The sequence below is a fragment of the Dreissena polymorpha genome, chromosome 2, assembly GCF_020536995.1.
Source record: "Dreissena polymorpha isolate Duluth1 chromosome 2, UMN_Dpol_1.0, whole genome shotgun sequence".
In the NCBI taxonomy this organism is placed as follows: Eukaryota; Metazoa; Mollusca; class Bivalvia; order Myida; family Dreissenidae; genus Dreissena; species Dreissena polymorpha.
Window position 1 is genome coordinate 109379572 of NC_068356.1, and position 24666 is coordinate 109404237.

Here is a 24666-nt window from a genome sequence, read left to right on the forward strand (position 1 = left end):
AAAAGGTCGAAACCAGACGGTTTCCGTGTCACGTGCTTCCGACTGTGTCACACGCGGGATCGTCATGCACGAGTTACTGCACGTGCTGGGCTTTTGGCACGAGCACACGCGACCCGACAGAGACAAATACATAGAAGTCCTGCTTCATAACGTCCGAGTTGGTATGTTAAATATATTCAAACCTTCCTTTGCACCGAAACACAATGTGATGTAGTTTCACTGATTTAAATCTTAACATTTGATTTGGTAGAAATTATAGATACTTCAAACAGTATTGCCAAATAATTTTGGTTTGCTACGGAGGTCTGAATAATTTTGCAAGAGATGATAGGTTTTTATTAGCATACAAAACAAGCTGTGGTAGACCAACAAGAAACGGATATTACCTTAAATTGATATTCATGTGTACAGACATATGGTTATCTACGTTTGACTAGTGTTCAAATGGTTGGTTCGCATCCTTGCCATCATTCAATCGTCCTACGACCATTCTCCTTATAGATCTGATTCAAGTAGACCAGTTGTCAGTGAACGCCATAAGCATGAACACTAAGTACTGGTAAGCACATCAAGTGTGAGTAGATTAACCGAAAGCCGTTGTAAAACTGATAGAAGGCTGAACACGACGAAAAATCAAAATAAACTAACAACGCACAACATCTCTGTAAAGTTAAAACACGCACATTATTTAATTTCAGATCGCAAAGGAGATTTCGCGGAGAAAAAGATTGAAGAGAACGCACACAATCTGCAGATTGCATACGACTTCTACTCGATACTTCACTACAAGACTAACCAGTTCTCCATTCGCGATGATCTCAAAACAATCCAAATTCGCGATGCCACTGTCGACGAGCGGATGGTTGGGCAGCGGTTCAATCTGAGTTCTTTGGATGTTTTGAGAATCAAACGTCTGTACGGCTGCGGATAATTAATGTGACATAGTCTTTGACACACATACTACACATAGACAAAGTCCTTTAGAATGTTCATAACGATTTATTTCTAGTTATTTTATTCCAAAATGTTTTCCACTGTTCGTAAAATATTCTTTACTTTACGTTAAATGTAATGGCCTATTGGCACCATGACAATAACAAATTGTGTGACCGTAATGTTCGGCCGAGTACGTGAATCTCCAACTACGCTCTACTGAAGAACAGTGTATAAATAAAGATTGGAACACCTAATGCTTTTTTTTTTTTTTTTTTTTTTTTTTTTTTTTTTTTTTATTCAATATAATACATACAATGTATACATGAATATATACAACATAGTGATTGTACAAAGCAATTAAGTTCAGACATGTTATACAAGATATGCTAATATGTATTTTTTTTTAAAGAGAGAAGAAAAAAAAAATAATAGAAGAATTGTTATGAAAAATGATGAGTTGTATAAAGTCGGAAGAAAACATACTGGACTTATGTGTTTCGTTGTATATTCAAAATGATCTTATAAGATTGAAAAAAAAACATACCAAAATATTTTAGAAAGATAAACTTACATTAGAGTGAAATGTATATAAGTGGACAAACATCATGAGAATTTAATCCGATTCCATTTTTGTTCAAAGTTTTGTAATGTGTCATTACTGAGGGCTATTTCTTTCTCAATCTGGACTTTAAGTTTAAGACTATGGATAAAACAATTAAAATTTGGTACTTGTTTTTTTAACTTCATGTTAAAGATGAACACCTAATGCTGATGTGCCAATTTCCGACGGGATCTTGTGCAAAACCACATGCCCAAGACCGATAAGGAAGTCCGCTATTTACATGAAATCATACAACATTCAATCTGACGGTTGCCTACCAAGGCATGTTTCATTAGCGACATAAGCAATGCGTAATTAAATTGGTGTGTTATTCTGGTCTATTTTAACGTTATTTATAATTACCATCTGTATTGTCCATCTGATATCGTTCTGAAGCATGTATCCGTTAATTCATTAATTAGCTGGGCACTTTCTATGAAAGATATTGCTTATAGTAGGAATGTTTGCCAATTGAATTTTTGTTGTTTATAATTTTCCATTGCGTATTATATTTTTTATACTAAAATTTAATATAATAATTAACTTGTTACGTTACATTAACCAACATGCCCGTGGAACCCCAACCTGAGAACGCCAATGCCGACACTGCTCCAAATACCAGAACCTTCGCATTACGAAACCAGTTGGTTGCGGAAACGCAATCAGCTTTGTCTGGACGCGTATTTTCTACGACCTTTCAGAAGCATATGGGACAACAAACAACGATCGTACATGCCGATTTGGTGGCAACAGAAATGTTGCAACAAGAACAACCTTCCACTATGACAACATCATCACAGCTTATTATTAACGCAGATGAAATTGTATGAATATTAATATGTATACAGATTTGTGGCGTTTGTATTTATTATTGGTTATATTATGCTCCTGTTCCCATACATGTGTTTCGTAAATAAATTGTTTTAATTCTAAAATGTTGTTATTTGAGTGATCAATAATTAGTAATGGCTAATTGGGTCAGATCTGAGACCATAATCGGTAAAGGGTAGTTCTAAAAACGTACATGGAGCAATAAAGGAATATTTGTCCGCTATTGTGTATAAGGTTAGATGATATGTTTCGCCGTTAAAATGTATTATTGGAAATTTGAGAAAAAAATGAATAAAAACAAATTTCACAAAATAATGACTAGTCTTCTGTTGACCCAAACAAATGTTCGGGAAAGGATTAGAGGGACTGGCTACCTAAAAGAATCAGGTTGAACAAGCTTGTGGATATTTGATTTTCGGTTGGACATTCTGTGTATTAGTATTATTGATCATATAGACTAAGCTAATGTAAGAAGACTAGAACTTTACAATCTCGAACATGTATTCAATATTATATTGATTGGATTAACAGATCAATGTCAAAGTATATAATGGTAGAATTGAAAAGGGGACACTGTCCACAAGATGAGTTTTCTCCTGCATTAAATGAGAGGATGAGACTACTTGCGAAGTACAGTGACAGACTTTTCAACTGTTAGTCTATCTATTTATGTAGACTATAGCTGGAATTGGGTTGCATACTTTTACAAGTCGTGTGAAAGATAATCAAGGCCTGGCTGGATAAATAAACAGCTTCGGAAAAAAATTCCGTTACAATATTAATACCATGTCGTCAAATCCGTATAACATAGTCTTTAATGATAATATACTAGTTTGAGAAAAAAAATCATTTCAATAATGAATATCAAATATGATGCAAGCATTACTCTGTATCGACATAGTTTGGGAACATGAAAGTAAGTTTAGAACATTTTGGTTATAAGAGTTGTGCTACAAAGATACATCAAGACAATACACAGACTAATGATGAAGAAACACACATCAGCTTTGAAAAAACAACAACAAAAAACAACAACAACTCGGTTAAAGTTCCGGCACACATTTCCAAAAATTACTCAGAACATAAATTTAAAAACAAACATCATTGGGACTCATGTTCACAAAGCTACTAAGTGCAATCTGAAGTGTTTCAATTTCTTAGCTGAAATCAAAGAACGTAAAAGCCTCTTGATGGTTTCCTAGCTCATTTTAAGGGTACTCTTCAAATCAAATAACTTCCAAACAATTTTTTTAAATATGTTTCTCTTTCTTTGATAATGGCATTCACATTGTATTTGACAATGTTCTACCAGTATTCATTATAATGATTGTAATTTTATTTATTGAATTTTTATATTTTAATTTAAAAAAAAACAACAACATATTTCTGAGTATACTTATGATATATAAGATAATTTGTAGATTTCCTCCGAATTAAATTTCATGTGAAATTCATTCCTAAAGTAATAAACAACCAATATATGTTTTTTTTCTGCTTTATTACCTCTCCCATAAGTATACTATGTTTCCGATTACAAACGGCGTTTAATTATCGATACAACTTTTAAGTGAATTCCATATCGGCAAACATAAACATAAACAAGTTGACATTCTTTTATTCTTTTCGAAAACTGGACCCTGTTAAATGAACACATGATAATTTACATGAGCGTTCCATCTATATGCAACAGCACCCGCTTTCAATCTTAACGATACAAAATTCATTATTATCAAGACGGTTCTGAACATCTTTAACAATTATCTGTATACATGTATAGAGGACCAAATTTTCGGTTGGTAATCATTGTATTGCCCTAAACTTCGTCGTCGTCTTAATCAAAACCAAAAATGATATCGGGCTATCATATGCCGCAGCAACAGAAGAATTGTAATAATATTTACAATCTATAATCAGAATTATCATATGCAGCACCAACAATAGAATTGTTATAATCTTTTTACACTCATTTTACATTCATTGTTATTAACACTATCATTCGGAACAACAAAAGCATCATCACAATCGGAATGTCCGTCGTGTATCATTATGCATTATTACGCATTATGATCATATTTATCATCACCAGCAGCAGCAGCAACAACTTCATCATCAGTAGCAATAGAAGCAGTAGCAGAAGCAGTAAATTAATCGCCATTACCGTCACCACCACATCCACCATTGCCATCAACTGCAAAACCTTATACCCCACTACCATTATCATCTCAACGACCAGCATGGATCAACATCATCAGTATCGCCATCTTTATGACTATTATCATCATAATCATCATCTACAATCAACAACAATATCAACCAAACATGACCACCACTCAGCTACAGACGCCAACCGTTTTTAACGGCGATATCGAAAGCAGACTTATCCGGAAAAAAAACACGCAAATAAATCACCAAAAAAGCACAAAGTTTCATAATTTGCATCATGTGGAGATTCCTCACAAAGCTTGTTCAGATAATTTCCCAAGAGTCTTGAGTGGCGCGCCATCACCATGGTCTTATTCAACGCAGAAATGAGTTTCCTTTCTGGAAATGTACATATCTTGCAATATTTTTACAAATTTTGGGTCAAATTTTAAGAAATAACACGATACACAACTCGCGTGACCTACTCGTCATTGATCAGACCTGATCGAAGACATAAATCTTCAAGGAGTAAAGGGCATTTTCCCTGCAAAGTTCATGGACCTAGGTACCATAATTTAATAAAACGTATGAAAAAAACATTCTTACTGTTCTTGCCGTAAAATTATGCATAAAAACTAACTGTTCAGCGCCGCTTGAAACCTTTGTTTACATACATTTCAACTGGCCGACATTTCAAACACACGTCGAGTGATTTCATTGGTCCAACGCGAAGGTGTGTCTTTACTCCTGAAGATTTCATACATTAATCGGGTCTGAGCGTTGACGAGTAGGTCACGCGAGTTGTGTATAGTGTTAAATGTTATAATTTGACCCAGCATTTGTAATACATTACAAGATACGTACATTTCCAGAAGGAAAATTCATTTCTGCGTTGAATAAGACCGAGCTCATGAAAATCGCTGAACAATCTAAGAAGTTATGGCTGTTCAAAGCGATGCACACTGTTTTCGAGTGATTTTGAGTTGAATACCTTGTAAAGTTGTTATATATATATTTGATAGTGATTTTGTTTTTAGAGAAGTTGATTTGTCGTTATAATGTAATTATTTTTCATTGAAAATGATGTTTTTACTTATTTATATCATAGCAACACGCTAACCACCTGTGGTTCAGATGATGCGGAATATTGTTGTCCCGCTAATGTGCGCAATCTAGCCATTATATTGAACCAAATGGATATTGGATATTTAAAATATTAAATTCTTAAATGACAACAAATATTAAAAACTGCGCATCAAACGATAAGAAAAAGTTGTTCTTTATTTTTGTTTATGTTTCAATATGCTACCGACTGTGTGTTTCGTGCGTGATAATTATGCACTAATTACCGCACCTGCTAAACATTTGTCACAAGCACACGCAATTCGACAGCGACCAATATATTCGAAGCCGGCATCGCAACATCAGATATGGTAAGGTTGATAAGTTTAAATATTGAACTTTACATGAATCTGACCATCTGCATCTCTTATACAAAAGAGTTAATCAAGAGTCTGTGGACCGGTCACTATTTTATATTGACCGCGCGTGCTAATTATATGGACGGTACACCCAGGTTACTTAAGAAATAATTCGTGTACGTTATAGTTTGTTGTCGAATAACCCACGGCCGGAAGTTTAGATGCGTAGGGATTAAATCACGAGTGCGAAGCACGAGTGATTTGAAACCACGCATCTAAACTTCCGGCCGTGGGTTATTCGACCACAAACTATAACGTACACGAATTATTTCGATTCTAACACGATTTTTACTAAAGATTTATAGAATGTATCTTATTTTTCTTGCATACTATTTTATGTGAAGCTCCGCCCATAAAAATAGCTTTCGGCTGTTCTGTCGATCAGATCTCCGCCCTCAATAACAGCCAAACTGGATGGAAAAAAACCCATTTCATTTCTCACGTTTGGTTAACTAAGAACAACAACTTGCGTAAACTAACATGTTTTCATTGTACTCTTTAAATTAACGCAAGAGTGTTGAATCTACAAGACAACAACTCCGATTCGAACTTCAGCCATTTCAGTATCGAAGCAGAAGACGAACATCGTGGGAAATTGGGTCAAGTTTACGCATTTCTGTTCATAGCGTAGTATTTTGTCACGTGACTTTCATTCATAAAATACCGGATTATTACGCTGGTGGAAAATGTATCGGCATGTTTTGTTTAGCTACAGCGCGTGCTTTCAGTGTATAAGCTCCGCCCATAAGTTATTGCAGAATAACCCACGCTTGATTTCCTTCTTTGTCTATAGAAAACAAGTCACGTGCCGTGTTAGAATATTAGCTAAATGACACTGTGCGGCAGCATGCTATTGTATTTCTATACAGTGGTGATTGTTTAAAATCTAAATGAATTTATTAAAAAGGATCATTATTAAAACAGAACAATATTATATTTGAAAACCACTTCAACGTGTGCATGCGTTTTAGATAAGATCTTTTTGAAAGTTTTATGCATTTTGTCAACATGTGTATTTTTAAAACTGCTGAATATACACTTGTCAATACACAGGATGAGAAAGCCCGGTACAATATAATAAATAGAAAACCCGACTTTGGGCCCAATGGCATATTAAAACATACTCAGACTGCCTAAAACAGTATATGGACCTAGCCGTCTGCTTCGGCCGATATACACTTTAGTACTGCTAGCTTGTCACTATTATGTCATAGGGCAATCAGTGGCTGCTGGCTGGTAACTATTATGTCATAGGGCCGTCAGTGGCTACTGGCTGGTCACTATTATGTCATATGGCCGTTAGTGGCTGCTGGCTTGTCAATATTATGTCAAAGGGCCGGCAGTGGCTGCTGGCTGGTCATTATTATGTCATAGAGCCATCAGTGGCTGCTGGCTGGTCACTATTATGTCATAGAGCCGTCAGTGGCTGCTGGCTGGTCACTATTATGTCACAGGGCTGTCAGTAGCTGCTGGCTGGTCACTATTATGTCATAGAGCCGTCAGTGGTTGCTGGCTTGTCACTATTATGTCACAGTGCCGTCAGTTGCTGCTGGCTGGTCACTGTTATGTTATAAAGCCATCAGTCGCTGCTGACCTGTAACTATTATGTCATAGGGCCGGCAGTGGCTGCTGGCAAGTCATTATTATGTCATAGAGCCGTCATTGGTTGCTGGCTTGTCACTATTATGTCTGTCACAGTGCCTTCAGTTGCTGCTGGCTGGTCACTGTTATGTCAAAAGGCCGTCAGTGGCTGCTGGCTTGTCAATATTATGTCATAGGGCAGGCAGTGGCTGCTTGCTGGTCATTATTATGTCATAGAGCCGTCAGTGGCTGCTGGCTGGTCACTACTATGTCATAGAGCCGTCAGTGGTTGGTGGCTTGTCACTATTATGTAATAGGGCCGGCAGAGGCTGCTGGCTGGTCACTTTTATGTCATAGAGCCGTCAGTGGCTGCTCGCTGGTCACTTTTATGTCATAGAGCCGTCAGTGGCTGCTGGCTGGTCACTATTATGTCATAGAGCCGTCAGTGGCTGCTGGCTGGTCACTATTATGTCATAGAGCCGTCAGTGCCTGCTGACTTGTCACTATTATGCCATTCGGTCGTCAGTGGCTGCTGGCTGGTCACTATTATGTCATTAAGCCGTCAGTTGCTGCTGGCTGGTCACTATTATGTCATAGAGCAGTCAGTGGCTGCTGACTTGTCAATATTATGTCATACGGTCGTAAATGGTTGCCGGCTGGTCACTTTTATGTCATTGAGCCGTTACTTGCTGCTTTCTGGTCACTATTATGTCGTTGGGCCGACAGTTGTTGCTGGCTGGTCACTATTATGTCATGAAGCAGTCAGTTGCTGCTGGTTGGTCACTATTATGTAATAGGGCTGGCAGTGGCTATTGGCTGGTCACTATTATGTCCTAGAGCCGTCAGTGACAGTTGGCTGGTCACGTTTTTGTAATAAAGCCATCAGTGACTGCTGGCTGGTCATTATTATGTCATAGGGCCGTCAGTGTCTGATGGCTGGTCACTATTATGTCATAGGGCCGTCAGTGGCTGCTGGCTTGTCACTATTATGTCATAGAGCCGTCAGTGGCTGCTGGCTTGTTAATATTATGTCTTGGGCCGTCAGTGGCTGCTGGCTGGTCACTTTTATATCATAGGGCCGTCAGTGGCTGCTGGCTTGTCGCTATTATGTCATAGAGCCATAAGTGGCTGCTGACTTGTCACTATTATGTCATACGGTCGTCTGATGCTGCTGGCTAAAAACTATTATGTCATATAGCCGTCAGTTTCTGCTGGCTGGTCACTATATTGTAATAAGGCCGTCAGCTGTTGCTGGCTTTTCACTATCATGTAATAGGGCCGTCGGTTGCTGCTGGTTGTCACTATTAATTCATAGGGCCGTCGGTTGCTGCTTGCTGGTCGATTTTATGTCATATGGCCGTCAGTGGCTGCTGGCTGGTCACTATTATGTCAGAAAGCCGTCAGTGGCTGCTCGCTGGTCACTATTATGTCATTGGGCCGTCGGTTGCTGCTGGCTGGTCGATTTTATGTCATAGGACCGTCAGTGGCTGCTGGCTGGTCACTATTATGTCATAGAGCCGTCAGTGGCAACTGGCTGGTCACTATTATGTCACAGGGCCGTCGGTTGCTGCTGGCTGGTCGATTTTATGTCATAGGGCCGTCACTCTGTGGCTGCTGGCTGGTCACTATTATATTTTATAGGCCGTCAGTGGTATTTTCCTTTCTGTAATGTTCCTTAAAACTTAAACTAAATATGCAGTTGTAACGATGCATATGATTGCGTAGGTGCAATCTTGTTATCTAATCATAAATCATAATATATAGTTGGTAAAGTGTTATATTGATATATCATCATAGTATATGCTTGGGTAGGTAAGATACCAGTTTTGTCAAATCATCATCAACCATTATTGCTTAGGCAATGTGACAAATAAAACAACTCTAACAGGCATAAGCAAATTTAATATAAAATGGAAAAAGTGCATTATATTTAAAAACAAAAACATGTTCGCCTGAAGGGAAAGATCTAGACGGTAGTTGAACTTGCTCCTTCAGCTCAAACCTCCCCTTTGTGTCCGTACCTTTGGTCGGGTAAACCGAAGTCCAATTGGTATTTTAAGAAATGTGTATACATGTATTCTTAGTTCAAATTACTCATAGATAAATGTTTTCAGTCAAAACCATGGTATTACGTATTTTCAAATAAATTCCACGCTCCTTTTCTGCAAAGTTTGTTCACTACCCAATACCCATTATCGTCTGAGATTGTACCCACTTCCCACCCACTAATTATGTTTTAATGGCCATGCTTTTTAACTAACACATGGTAACTTTTTGTATACGCGAGTATCAACATATAAGCATTAAATATAAACAAAACATACGTATTTGCATTGCAATCATATAGAAACAAAAATGCGAACGAAAACGTCAACTATGATTTCAAATTAATAGTGAACATCTTCTTCGTCGTCAATATTTAATTGTGATGGCAGTGTTCTAGTGGAGGGAAGTAGTTCATTTGGCAACTCTGTTCCCGAAAAAGCGGCTTGTTTGATTGTTGTTTTGGTTCCCGTTCGCGCGAGCAATGTCGTAGAAAGGACGCGTCTAGTCAAAGCTGATTGCGTTTCCTCAACCAACTGTCTTCTTAATGCGGACGGTGTTGTATTTGGGGATATTTCGTTATACTCGATGTCTCTTTGTGGTATTTCTGGTTTGGGTTGCATTTGCGTAAGGGTTAATTCTTCGCAGACGTACAAACGCTTGATTCTCAAAATGTCTAAAGAACTCAGATTGAAACGTTGCCCAACTATGCGTTCATCGACAGTGCGATCTAGTATTTGGATTGTTTTTAGATTATCCGCGTATGAGAACTGATTTGTCTTGTAGTGAAGTATCGAGTAGTAATCGTAGACATTCACCTGATTCTTTGAGTTCGTGTTAATGGAAAAGTCTGTTTTGTGATCTGAAATGAAACCATGTGTCAACATTACTGACAGTGTGCGCTTTTTGAGATTTCATTTTGATTTTCTTTGTATTCACCTTCTTTTATGTTAAAAACGGCTGTCAGTAAACCTACTATTGGCTTACCAGCAATAAGTGTAGATTGGGATTTGGTTAAGGAAAATCTGACCAACTTGAATCAGAGGTATAACAAGATTGGTCGTTGAACGAATGAATGAAGACAAGGATTCGGATCAAACATTTTGTTCCATACGCAAACAAAAGTAAACGTTATCACTGAAGACACCAAACATCTGAATTGCTGTGTGGATGTGTTCATATTATAGACTAAGCTATTTGCAGTACACAAATTAAATAATCAGTGTCATAAATTTAAAAAAATCGTTTTTTAATCTTAAAAACTCTTACTGATGATGTTATAAGTATTTGATCGTAACTTAAGACTCAGTGTAATATTAAACGCTCCCACAACAATTATATAATATATTAAAATTTCGAAGCATGTGGTGAGAATTAAATATAGCACCGTGCGTTATTGGTTTAAGGAGCATCCAAAGGTAGTAAACGTACCAAATCTGATGTTTTGATGCAGGAGTTTGATATATTGATCTCTGTCGGGTCGCGTATGCTCGTGCCAGAACCCCAGAACGTGCAGCAGCTCGTGCATGACGATCCCAAGCGTGACACAGTCGGACGCACGTGATACTGAAACTGTCTGGTTCCCTCGCCCTTGGCGACCGACTTCACTGTAGCATCTATGAACAAGAATAGAAAGACGTAGATTTTTTATCTTAGGCGGATTTTAAACTTTGGCTTAATTGGTCCTTTTCTGATGGTTAATTAAGAAAATATACATACAAAAACACATGACAATCAAAAAATCTCATCTGCTGTATTTAAAGCGAACAATGTTTGTTTCTTGAAAAAGAAGTCAACTATCAGTCAAGAGTACATTAAGGAGTGCTATAGGTTATTAATGTAAAGTAAAGGCTATACCTAACAGTGTAAGAGGTAATACATAAAATGTAAAGACTATAACCAGAAGTTTTGGTTGTTATGAATACAAAAACAAGAATACATCAAATAGTGCATGAGGTCAAGAATGTACGCAGAAGAGTTGGAAGTAATACTAAGAAAGTAGGGACTATCTCCAAAGGTCAATGGTAATTGAGGGTAATTGATTCAGTGCCAATGCTATATTTTACACTGTTGGAAGACGTGTTTACAATTTTAAAACTATTCCCAGTAGTAAAAGAGTTTATGAATACAAGTAAGACCATATTAAGAAGTGCTTGATGTAATAAATGGACAGTCAAGCCTTTACCAAGTAATGCTGGAAATAGTGAAGACAAATTAAATATTGTATCTGGTAGTGCTGGAGGTAATGAGTACGATGTAAAAACTTAACTTAGTACTGCTAAGGAACTTGATCCAGAAGTGAAGGAGATAATGTACTCTAAGTCAAGACTAGACCCGTTAGTGCAAGAGTTAATTTATGCAAAGTTATGACTTACCCAGAGGTGCTGGAGGTAATGAATACAAAGTCATTGTCGTTCGGCGCCCTCGGATTGAACTTAACGCACTCGCCCGTAACGTTAGTGATGTAGGACATTGCGCCGAGGATTGTCTTCACTTCCGTTTCGTCTGCAAAGCATTGAGAGTTGTAATTGAGCGCCACAAGAGTAAAAGCTTATTCTCTGTGTATTTATTTTCCTTGGCACTTATGTTTAGAAAATAAAAATTGCTAATTTGAATAACCAGATTCAAAGTCAATGTTTTATGCACACTTCATCTAGTTCCCCCAAATATAACGAACCAACGAAATAACGAAAGTCCTGCAACATGATACTATATACCTGTTAAATTTGATTGATGGTAATGATAATAAAAACTAAACTGAAACAACTTACTTAGAGCCGGGTCCAGTGCGTAAGGCACGAGGCCGTAGTTCCAGAGCAAGTCTGGTGCTGACACGGAGTTGCGATACCGTGAGTTCGTTGGCTCGGAAGAGTGGAAAGGCCTCTATAATTGCATAATGTATCATTTGAATATGTTTTGACGTTATTTTTGGCATTGTTTTTTAGTTTTTCTGCTTATCCCCGGCCCAAGTACGATTAAACTAAACTCTTTGCAGCGTTTATCTTCCCAGCAGTATTGGTTGAGATATGCTTGGAACCAACCACATCTGTGCGGAAGGTTGGAAACTTGCTGTTTACGGAAAATAGCTAATATTGAAAGAATGGAATTAATTTTTGGGACCACGTACATGTAGAATAAATAATCAAATCTAAATGACTAACCATATCTTGAAGCATGTCCACGAGGGAAATTTTCACGTCGCCCTCTACCAGCATGGTATTTCTAGGCATTTCGACGTCTGAAACACAACGGAAGGTACAACACAAAGAAACAATCGTGTAAGAAACCACATAATTAAACGTCAATACAAGATGTTTTTTTTGTGTTTTTTTATAAGCAATATGAATTTTGTTTGAGAACTACTTACATTGATTTTCCAGCGGATCATAATAAGGGTTCCGATCGATCTGAAATTAATTACAAAGAAAAGAAGAATTAAGGGAAAGAAAACAACTTAAAGTACACGCCCTAGATTGTGTGCTGCTGTGTATATGCTTAATAGTAATCAGTAAGAAGTACGTCTATGAGGTAGCAAGACATGCACAAATATGTAGAGAGATTTACTAAAATATAAACAATAACAACAGCATATCACAACAATAACACACACATATTATTCGTGGTAAACAAGGCACGTCCTCTTAAAACACTGTCACGTGCCATTGGAATGGCAATGACATTTAAAGTATATCTACGAACTCACCGTATGTAAGGGCTGCCTAAAGTTGTTTTTTGTTTGGGGGGGGGGGGGGGGAGGGAGGGTCAAGGGATCAATCCCTGTCTTGGGGGCGTCCACAAGATCTCCGAATATACATTATACATTAATACATTACCTCATGCCAGCTAGTATGAGTTGATGTGACCTATAACTCACCTGCTCTACCGGAAATGGTGTGGTTTCCCTGACAATAAACACCATCCCAGCAACAACTATCGGTAGCGGTGATACGAAACACATCATGGCTGAAACAATAACGAGTTTTCGCAGTATTGTCCTGTAGCAATTATTATTGTTCTAGAGATCTTCTTGATCGACATTATACGCACTTTTATACATATTTACGTACACATGTTGTTATATATTTAAGTTAAAGATTATCTTATTATGTTTGATTTAAACGCAGTTTTCTTTAGACACATTTAAATTACACTTTCATAGCCGCGTCATGCGAAAATGGGTCTTATGCGTTTCGACCAGCGTTTCTTAAACGCAACATGTGCATTTGCGCAGTCTGGTCAGAGGCTATGCTGTTCGCTATAAAATCACTCAATGTTATGGTCTCGTTATGTATCTCCTTACCAGACTCAGAGATGAGCAGGCTGAGTGGACTATATATATATATATATATTGGATAATTAAACGATATGTTTCTTATCGTGACACTATACTCTTTTGGTAATGATTGTTTTATCATCTTGAAAGCAAAACTGAAATTCTGCGAAATAGATTTTAACACGTAATTGTAACTGGGCCACAATTTGTATCGTTTCAACATTCAGAGAGTAGTCCGGAATTCCTTACACTGAGCAGTGCTACATCCTTTGCGCTGAGCACAGGCACAGTGATGTAGCCGAAGTTCAGAGATTTTATCTCGAATCAGCCTATGAAATATTCGAAAATATTCATGCGTGCCTTCTGGCGTTATGTAAACGTCATTAAGATGAAAAGCTGAGTAAAACAGATACATGTACGCCGAAAAAGTGCATGAGTGCTCTATACCTATGTTTAGGTAAGAGTTGTTGACACCGTGTGAACTGCTAGGGTTACAAGTAATGCATAAACAACAATGTAAGGGTCAACAAGGCTGTCTTGATGACTACCTTATTCGTGAGTAAAACGTATTGCTCGCATATTTATTACAGTAGACTCTCTGTAAACCGGACGGTCTCGGGACCGGCCTGATCGTCCGGTTTTCAGAGAGTTCCGGTTTACCAAGAGTTGGCATATTGCCGAAATATACATGGTATGCATTGTGTACAGAATCACATAAAAATAAAACAAACCATATACATTTATCATTAAACATGCACACAAGCAAACAACAGCGTCATAATTATATTTTAAGATATTTTTTAAGATATTCATAATCTCAAAACCTACTAATTCTTGAAGTGTACGATTTCACGAAAAAGTCCAAGATCACTCTTTGCTTGAAAGCACATTTCTCCTTTATGTTAAAAACATGGCTATAAGATCTTTTAAAATAACCGAGAAGATCACAAGCAAGTGATCGTCGCAACGGCATGCATTAATTTTTAATAAAATTGTTTATCATAGGCGATAATAAATAATTAATAAAACGATCGAGTCAATCACTTTTTGGTGTTACCGCACGTCTATTATAAACATTCACAGTTTGTTTTACATTACTTAATCGAACTCCCATAGCGCGGTAACGACTTGCCACCTTGACATGGCATGTTTAATCCGATTATCGATAATTGCGCGAGCAAAATGTGTGACACCGCACTCGCTGTGCTGACTAGGAATTGTTATTTTCACGCTTTGGGCATCTTGAGAATTTAGACCGTCCGGTATACTCAATGTATTTTACGTTGAAAATGACCAAATTTACGGAGACACCCGTCCGGTTTCCGGTTTTCAGAGAGTTCGGTTTATTCAACATTTTTTAACAAAGAAATAGAAGGAGGAAATACGGGACTGGCCCGACCGTCCGGAATCGGGAGAGTTCCGGTATTCAGAGAGTCCGGTATTGACAGAGTCTACTGTATTTATTTATTTTCATCAATTATCTTGTATATTTTGAATTTGTATATGGTGTCAAATATCAAAAGTTTTGTAAAGTGAATTTTCATCATGAAATTATATTCTTAGTGAGATAGGTATCCGATATTCAAACAATATTAATTCAATATGATGGTGAATGCAAATTGTCTTTATATTCAGTTTTCACTGCCATTTTCATCATACTCTCTATGCTTTCAGAACGTCCAAAAAAGGCCATGTTGTTTTTTATTCTGTCTAAGTTATCTCTATGAAATAAAAAGGATGATAAAAAGTGCACACAACGCTCGACCCGTGCGTTATGACACACTCTTCATAAATGTGAATGGCGTGTGTTCATTTCAAACTTGCGATTAATTTTGAAAAATGAATAGCGTCTTAAATTATGCAATAGCGTACAACTTCAGTGCCTTCAGCGCGTTGATTATGTTAAAGATTTCCGGACTACTCTCTGCAAGTTTATACGACACATAGACACACATTTTGACTCGCAGAATTTTGTGGTCAGTTCTCGGTCACTAAATCGTCAGGAGAGGCATAATTGAATATCGAAAAACGTTGAAAACACAGCATTTCTTTAAAGATGAGAATTCAAGCACTATCGAAATAATGTAGTGCCATGATAAGAGGGAAATTGTTTAAATATCTAACCACACATGTTTGCCGAACTATATCAGCCAGCCTTGAAAATCGTTCATGAAAGCCTGAATGGTCTACCGTAATTATCCAGTTTTCTAAAAAAATATTGCAGTTTGACTTCAATTATCGAAAAGCATTATGCTGAAATGTAACATTTACAAGACGCAATAAGATTTTGAAAGACTCGCGTCATGCGAAAATATGTATTATGCCATATGTCAGTCTGGACAGGAGATACCTTATGAGACTATGAAACATTTAAAGTGTTCATAGCTTACAGCGATGCTCCTTACCAGACTGCGCAATTGCACAGGCTGCGTTGGCCGAAACGCTTTAAGACCCATTTCCGCATGACGCGGCTCTGATCGAGTGATTTGAATGTGTCGAACAAAAACTACTGTTTATCAAATATATAAATACCATATATTTCGATTGTAAAGAAATAAACTCCAAATTAGCCATGTGAAGACACACATGATGTCAACTTCCGTAGTATAATTTTTTATACGAAAATATTGAGTAGCATGAATAAATGCGCACTTGATAACACACATTTCGTGCGGTGTATTTGCGACTTACACGTAAATAACACAACGATTAAACCTTTGTTTCATGTTTAATTATTTATAAACATTTTTTAACTTAATTTCAAAGTCAGAGTATATGACGAATATCTTTTAAAGATATTCTTTATTTTAGATATATTTACCAATAATATTATTACTTTTTTATGTTTGTGTTGTTGTTAAAGTTAATTTGTGCTCACGCCACTTTGTTAGCTGAGTAAATGTTAATGATTTGTATATATGTGTAGAACTTTTTTCCTATCACAATTGACATTGTACTGTTTAATTATGTGTTGTTGACGATGTACATTGTACAAATCGAAATGAATTGTCTGTCTGTCTGTCTGTCTGCCTGCCTGCCTGCCTGCCTGCCTGCCTGCCTGCCTGCCTGCCTGTCTGCCTGTCTGTCTGTCTGTCTGTCTGTCTGTCTGTCTGTCTGTCTGTCTGTCTGTCTGTCTGTCTGTCTGTCTGTCTGTCTGTCTGTCTGTCTGTCTGTCTGTCTGTCTGTCTGACTGTCTGACTGACTGTCTGACTGACTGTCTGACTGACTGTCTGAACTTTGATCCATTCACAATTGACATTGTACTGTTTAATTATGTGTTGTTGACGATGTACATTGTACAAATCGAAATTAATTGTCTGTCTGTCTGTCTGTCTGTCTGTCTGTCTGTCTGTCTGTCTGTCTGTCTGTCTGTCTGTCTGTCTGTCTGTCTGTCTGTCCGCCCGCCTGCCTGCCTGTCTGCCTGACTGGCTGCCTGCCTGCGTGTCTGTCTGTCTGTCTGTCTGTCTGTCTGTCTGTCTGTCTGTCTGTCTGTCTGTCTGTCTGTCTGTCTGTCTGTCTGTCTGTCTGTCTGTCTGTCTGTCTGTCTGTCTGTCTGTCTGTCTGTCTGACTGACTGTCTGAACTTTGATCCATTCACAATTGACATTGTACTGTTTAATTATGTGTTGTTGACGATGTACATTGTACAAATCGAAATTAATTGTCTGTCTGTCTGTCTGTCTGTCTGTCTGTCTGTCTGTCTGTCTGTCTGTCTGTCTGTCTGTCTGTCTGTCTGGCTGGCTGGCTGGCTGGCTGGCTGGCTGGCTGGCTGGCTGGCTGGCTGTCTGTCTGTCTGGCTGTCTGTCTGTCTGGCTGTCTGTCTGTCTGTCTGTCTGTCTGACTGTCTGAACTTTGTTCCTATCACAATTGACAGTGTACTGTTTAATTATGTGTTGTTGACGATGTATATTGTACAAATCGAAATTAATTGTCTGTCTGTCTGTCTGTCTGTCTGTCTGTCTGTCTGTCTGTCTGTCTGTCTGTCTGTCTGTCTGTCTGTCTGCCTGCCTGCCTGCCTGCCTGCCTGCCTGCCTGCCTGCCTGCCTGCCTGGCTGCCTGCCTGCCTGGTTGCCTGCATGCCTGCCTGTCTGTATGTCTGTCTGTCTGTCTGTCTGTCTGTCTGTCTGTCTGTCTGTCTGCCTGCCTGCCTGCCTGCCTGCCTGCCTGCCTGCCTGTCTGTCTGTCTGTATGTCTGTCCGTCCGTCCGTCCGTCCGTCCCTCCGTCCGTCCGTCTGTCTGTCTGTCTGCAAATCATGCCAACACGAACCTTGTGTTGATATTTCGACCAAGTTGTCAACGACATGCTTTCCATGCTGAACAGTGGACACACTTTATCGACATTACCGTTCAGACACACTATACTGTGTTTTACTTAAACATGCTATCTAAAATGCGCAAATATCATTTTAAACACAAGCTGTATCTACTGCCATGCAATAGCGAACAAATACCGATCCTTAAGCGCTTTCATTAGAGTTATCGTGGGGAAATCGTGGTGCCGCTACGTCTAATATTGCTTATTTTTTATGATGAGGAAACGGGATGTGGGTTAGATTTAGAAAAAATGTGTTGATAATGATCATTGTACAGATACTCACAACCACTCGATCTTATGATTATACAAATAACAGCAATACTTCTGTATTATTAATATTATAATTGCACCCAGAATGATGAAGATGGCGGCGATGATGATTCAATGTATTTGTTGTTGTTTCTGCTGAGATGCGGATGCTTCTGAAGGTGTTTGATAATGCATCTGATGATTATGTCGCAGTGTATATGCGGGAACAAGAATAATGGAAACTAACGTCAAAATATTTTATGGTGATGAAAAACATATGGACAATAATGATTGCAATCCACCTATTAAGGACATATGACAGACATACACACACCACGTATATATATCGCTTCAATACATCAAAACAATTGCAAACATATCTGAGATAAATCTTATGTGAGTCGTTAGAAACGTCTTCCTCGTCAATAGGCTTACTTGATTTTATTGGCCTACGGTTAAGACAATCCAATTATGACGTCGCGCGCGATAAACGTGTACAGCCATTAATACAACTATGATTTAAAACAATACGCATACGGTAGTTTGTGGCGGACAGGGATTGAACAAAAAGTTCCTGGTATGGTTGCTCGAGACTGGGGGACGTATTTTCGTAACGCAAAAGAAATAAATATTTCCGGCACGTAACTGATGTGTTAAGAACGGGCAGTTTGGATGAGCACGTATTTCCTATTGGTCAGGTTGCGATATTGCTGTTCGAGCTTATGTCTGTTGCTGATTGATTGACATGTGGTTGATGATGTTATTGTTGATGGTGATGGCGATTGTTATGATATTAACGATGCTGCTGTTGCTACTGACGACGATGATTCCGCCAGCTGATACTCGTGGTTGGTTGAGGTTATTTTGATGTCGCTTCTGCTATAAAAAGTAACACAGTTGCTCATCTATACATAGAACGGCTTCTTAGTTGAATATGCAAATGTTTCAGGAAGATCTGAATGAAGCTTGTTTTATAGTTTCAATTAAACATTGATGGTTATCAATGCATACGCGATGCGAAGTTTCTTATACCTTAATGTTTTTATTTGCCAGGTTCCAACTATCCGATATGCCCGAAGAATACAACAGTATTTCATTTGTCTAAGTTTTTCAATTGTTTACACAATTAAATTGAAAAAATAAACGTGTATTTACTGTTATTGTATAAACTTATATGATACAATGATAACTAATTTAGGACAAAGTTATCGATGTTAAATCACGCAATAAATTATCGTTATTAAACTTTGCAATGTAAAACCTCCAAAAGATCCCGGTTTATGCTCGCCTTGTAGTAAACTAATGTTGTTCTCATTACGGCACGGTTAAAGTATTTGTGAGAAACTTGTTACACTTGAGTATAAGTTTCCTAAAAAAAGATGTCATGTGTTTAAAAATTCAATTTATGAATATTTGAAGCAATTTCTAGCAAATTTAAAAAACGTTTAAATGAATGCTTATTATCAGAAAACGAAGCATATCTTCTCCTTAAACCGCCAGCAAAAATAACGGATTTGAGAAATCTCAATAACGTTAAAGGCGATTATAATTTAAATAATATTGAACATAATATGAAGATTAAACGTCATCTCTCACTCATCATATGATTCTTTGAAACACTTCTGTAACCATGACATGGGCATCACCATCGCATAGTCATTGTTGTCACCATCGTATTAACCCATTTATGCCTAGCGTCTTAAAAAAAGGCCTTGGCAAACAGCGTAGACCCAGATGAGACGCCGCATCAGGGTCTACGCTGTTTGCTTAAAGGAATTTCTGTAAGAAATATTCTAAATATATCAATAAATATACTAGACATCCCTAATTTTGGAAATAAATTGATCCATTTTAGAAGGATGGGAGAGTCCACTAGGCATAAATGGGTTAATCATCACCATGTGATCGCCATTCAATAACTGTCGTCAGCTTTATCGTCGTTTCAATTAACATCAATCGCATTCGTCATCATATTCATCCACATTATCATTTTGCTGTCATCAACATTACCACGACCTCCATCATCATCGTTTCAGAACCATCAAAATACTCATCTTCATTAGATATTTCATTAAAATCATGATTATCATCATCATCATCATAATCATCATCATCATCATCATCATCATCATCATTATCATCATCATCATCATCATCATCATCATTTTTATCACCATCATGTTATCTTTTTAAAGAAATACAATACAAACAAAATGGTTTACCTTGTTTAGTACGATCACGGAACCGAAATGTCGGAAAATCTTCAAGACACAATGTATTTCAGACACAAACAAATATCAAATCGCCAAACGTTTGTGGCCGACTTTTTCCTCAAAGACCAACTATTAAAACGAGCAGTGGGTCAAATTTATTTATTTAAGTCTTAATAAACGCGCGCGTCGCTCCATTCATTATACCGGTAAGATATACGAGACAAAAAGCGCAATAGCCGACATACCAAGGGTGGGTGAGATAGTTTGGTAACGCAGACATCCGGATGACTTTTTCCTCGTCCGTCTTCAGAATGCGACACATGGACTTTGTTTCCGAGATTGGTGCTATGTGGTAAAAACTATGGTCTGGGATAAATATTTTTGTTCGTGTCTGTTATCGCGACGGCGATGTTCCGGTTTTAACGCATTACAGGATTTCGCTTGTCATTTCTTTTGCTGAGGTCATGATCGTTTCACAATCAGGGCCAATCTGCAAAAATCTGATGAAAGACTTATCTACTGTTTGAATAATATATGTTGGATAAATTTAATGTGTACGTCATGCATTTAGGAAGTTGTGGGTATGATACTGAGACATGTATACTAGTACCTAATTGTACAGATTTCGATTCGACTTAAATTCCTGTTTCAACATCTTAAAACCCGCATTTTTAACTTTAAGTCACACGATAAATATCAACGAACGTTTCTTACAGTTTTTATCAAGGAGTCTTTGTATATACTAGAAATGCTATTAAGATATTTTACTCTTGTCGTTTTCGGGCACATAAAACCCGCCAACCAGCGATTGAAACAAAAAATGTATGAATGGTCGGTTTGGCGGATATAGTTGTCGCTATGTCATGTTTTGGTGTTGGTGTTAACCCGCATTTTCGCCATCTAGACAGACTGACAAATGTCGTAATGGCGTGTAAGCATGCTGTAGTTATAGCACCCTTCTCACCAGAACACTTAAGAGCTACACATGTCATACATGTCGCTTTGATGGGAATAGTTGCGGTTCTGGCGTATTGATGGCGTCCCGCGAGCACGCCAACACGAAATAGCTTAAATGTCTTTCTTGTTGCATTGATGGGAATAGTTAGTGTTCTAGCGTATTGATGGCGTCCTTCAAACTCGCACCATGAAAGAGCTACTTGCATGTCGCATTGATGGGAATAGTTAGATTTCTAGGGACATGGGATTCTTCTGTTTGTAGATTAAATAATTGTGCTTCTGGTCTTTGAAAAGCGTCCTTCAAACCCGCCAAGAACAAAAAGTTACAAATATCCTACTTATCGAATTGATGAGACAAGCTGTCGATCTTGCGTATTGATGGCGTCCTGCAAACTCGCCAACACGCAAGAGTTACAAATGTCCTACTTGTCGAATTGATGGGACAAGCTGTGAATCTTGCGTATTGATGGCGTTTTGCAAACTCGCCAACACGCATGAGTTACAAATGTGCTACTTGTCGAATTGATGGGACAAGCTGTGGATCTTTCATATTCTGTGCTCTGAAGTTTGAAAATATATAGATGTGTTTTCATTACAACCCTTTAGGCGTTCATCATATGTATTCATAACAATCCTCTTTTCCGCAAAAACTCTCGATGTGGCACGAATACTCTGATTTTTAGTCTAAATACAGAACACGTTCCACATACTGTATATAGTAAAAAGAGTGCACTGTAAGATATATCTCAGGTTTCTCGTTACTACTGATAAAGTATTAATATTGTGAGCGCTCTTTCTTTAAACGTTAGAGAAAAAAAAACATTATCTTTTGATAAATACCCTTGTGAACGTTCGGCTGATATAAAGTATCCTCATGGTCAAAGTTGATGTATCTATGCAAAGATCGAGTAAGAATGAGAAATAAGACGTCCCGAGGTTAACATTTCATTTTTATTCAAATCAATAGTTATGTATAATATTTTTATGGAATCAACAACAGTGGTAGAATTGAATGTGCACTGTCACGAGTTTTTATGCCGCCTCTTATAGGTGATGTTGAAAATGCATTTCGCCCCCTCCGTTTTTTGACTACTTTGCTGTTCTGTCGAAAGTAAATCAACAAGTTTTGCTTCTACCGATATTTAACTTAATTAAAATATTTATGAACACATGGAAATAAGAACCTTTGTATTCGCCGCACGTTTTCTCGACATCGGCAAAGTTATGGCCATTCTTTAATTAAATATACATGACATTTTTGGACGATCTTTTCAAGAAGCTAACAATGTTTTCGTACAAATGAATGCGGTGAAAATACGTTGATCAAATTCATAGCTTATGCATTGGATGCAATTTATTTTTTCGACATCAGCACAGTTATGCCTCCCCTTTCGAAAGAGGGACATTTTTGGACTTGTCACACGTTGTTCATAAAAATTATAATTGATAGAGAAACAAAAATGTATTATGATCATTTCGAGCGTTTGTAAGTGTGCACCTAAATACTTTTGCGCAGTTTTCACCGACGTGATCGCAAATTAAAGTGTAAACAGCGGAATGTAAGGGGATCTTTGTTCTGAGGATACATGTCTTGTTCCTGTTTCTACGCCAATCCATTATTCTAAAGTTATAATGATACAGTATAACAAATCTTTCCGGTCAAAAACAACTTCACAAACATACGAAGGTGATTTCGATATTAACGCACATGTATCCCGTAACTGAAAAAAAACGTAATGTTTCTTTTAAATTAGAATTGATTGATAGTGAATAATAGTTGGTTACTCTACATAAGACTTTCCGGGAGGGATTGATAGTTTCAGTCCCGTATCGTTTATGTTAAATGGATGTGTTAACGGACGAAAATGATTCGATATAAGACAGTCAGAGTGCAATAAATTCCTTTTGAACCCGGACGTGTCTGCTGTCGTTTTCAGACAAAAACTCTGCCCGTTTGCAATACACGTGGGAGATTGATGTGTTTTACACGTAAAGTTATCTGTTCTCAACAAGCAAAACAGTGCACTTTGCGAACTTTATCACGTCAAACGACTCGTTTTGCGTTTTAATTTTCATTCATTAGGAATATCTATCAAAAAATAAGCCTTGTTCGGAGAAAACTGGGCTTAATGCATGTGCGTAAAGTGTCATCCCAGATTAGCCTGTGCAGTCCGCGCATGCTAATCAGGGACGACACTTTCCGCCTAAACTTGAAACAAAAAATACCATAAAAGCGGAAAGTGTCGTCCCTGGTTAGCATGTGCGGACTGCACAGGCTAATCCTGGATGACATTAAATATACGCACATGCATTAAGCCCAGTTTTCTCAGAACTCGGCTCATATATATTATATTTCGGGGCTGTTTATGGTAAATTAGTGCAGCCTCTAGTGGGCCATGTCTTATTAAGAATCGTATAGCAGGTTACGATGTCTTTTAAGAGAGGTATTAATGCTAAGAACAAATCTGTTAGATCAGTACATTTCAGTTATTCTGTCAAATTGCTTTCAATATTTTGCATACCATTTATTTAAGGAGCTTGTTGATGCTAAACATACATATGTTGTCGACAAAACCTCGGTTTAAATACGTCGTAAACTGTTAAAAAGGCGGGCCTCTGAATTGTTCCTTGTTGTTATAAACAGGTAAATCATATTGTATTTTTTTGTAATGCGATAAACAGTTATAGACAGTAGTAGTAGTAGTAGTAGTAGTATTAGTAGTAGTAGAAGTAGTAGTAGTAGTAGAAGTAGTAGTAGTAGTAGTAGTAGTGGTAGTAGTAGTAGTAGTAGTAGTAGTAGTAGTAGTAGTAGTAGTTAGTAGTAGTAGTAGTAGTAGTAGTAGTAGTAGTAGTAGTAGTAGTAGTAGTAGTAGTGGTAGTAGAAGTAGTAGTAGTAGTAGTAATAGTAGTAGTAGTAGTAGTAGTAGTAGTAGTAGTAGTAGTAGTAGTAGTAGTAGTAGTAGTAGTAGTAGTAGTAGTAGTAGTAGTAGTAGTAGTAGTAGTAGTAGTAGTAGTAGTAGTAGTAGTATAACTAGTAGTAGTAGT

General features: G+C 37.7%; 2 protein-coding genes across 5 annotated transcripts in view; one reads left to right on the top strand and one right to left on the bottom strand.

Moving 5' to 3' along the window:
* Positions 1–24666, top strand: part of LOC127868463 (hatching enzyme 1.2-like) — a 54094-nt gene that overhangs the window by 3669 nt on the left and 25759 nt on the right. The window contains exons 7-8 of one of the 2 annotated variants that reach the window (XM_052410267.1): positions 1–161; positions 699–1186. The exon at positions 1–161 is cut by the window's left edge and continues 21 nt beyond it. In XM_052410267.1, coding sequence (XP_052266227.1) covers positions 1–161; positions 699–931 — 394 coding nt within the window. In that variant the 3' untranslated portion in view covers positions 932–1186. Of the gene's footprint in view, positions 162–698; positions 1187–24666 lie in introns of those variants that run through there. The other variant, XM_052410266.1, reaches the window with a different exon arrangement.
* LOC127868461 (astacin-like) lies at positions 9460–21035 on the bottom strand. 3 transcript variants are annotated; one of them, XM_052410263.1, is made up of 8 exons: positions 20910–21035; positions 13490–13578; positions 12983–13022; positions 12777–12853; positions 12387–12498; positions 11991–12120; positions 11047–11231; positions 9460–10477 (listed from the first exon to the last, which is right to left on the bottom strand). In XM_052410263.1, the coding sequence occupies exons 2-8, from the start codon at positions 13574–13576 to the stop codon at positions 9960–9962; spliced, it is 1149 nt and encodes a 382-aa protein (XP_052266223.1). In that variant the 5' UTR covers positions 13577–13578; positions 20910–21035; the 3' UTR covers positions 9460–9959. The 3 variants fall into 3 exon arrangements, with proteins under 3 accessions (XP_052266223.1, XP_052266222.1, XP_052266221.1); XM_052410262.1 differs by lacking the exon at positions 20910–21035 and adding an exon at positions 20674–20879; XM_052410261.1 differs by lacking the exon at positions 20910–21035 and adding an exon at positions 14717–14880.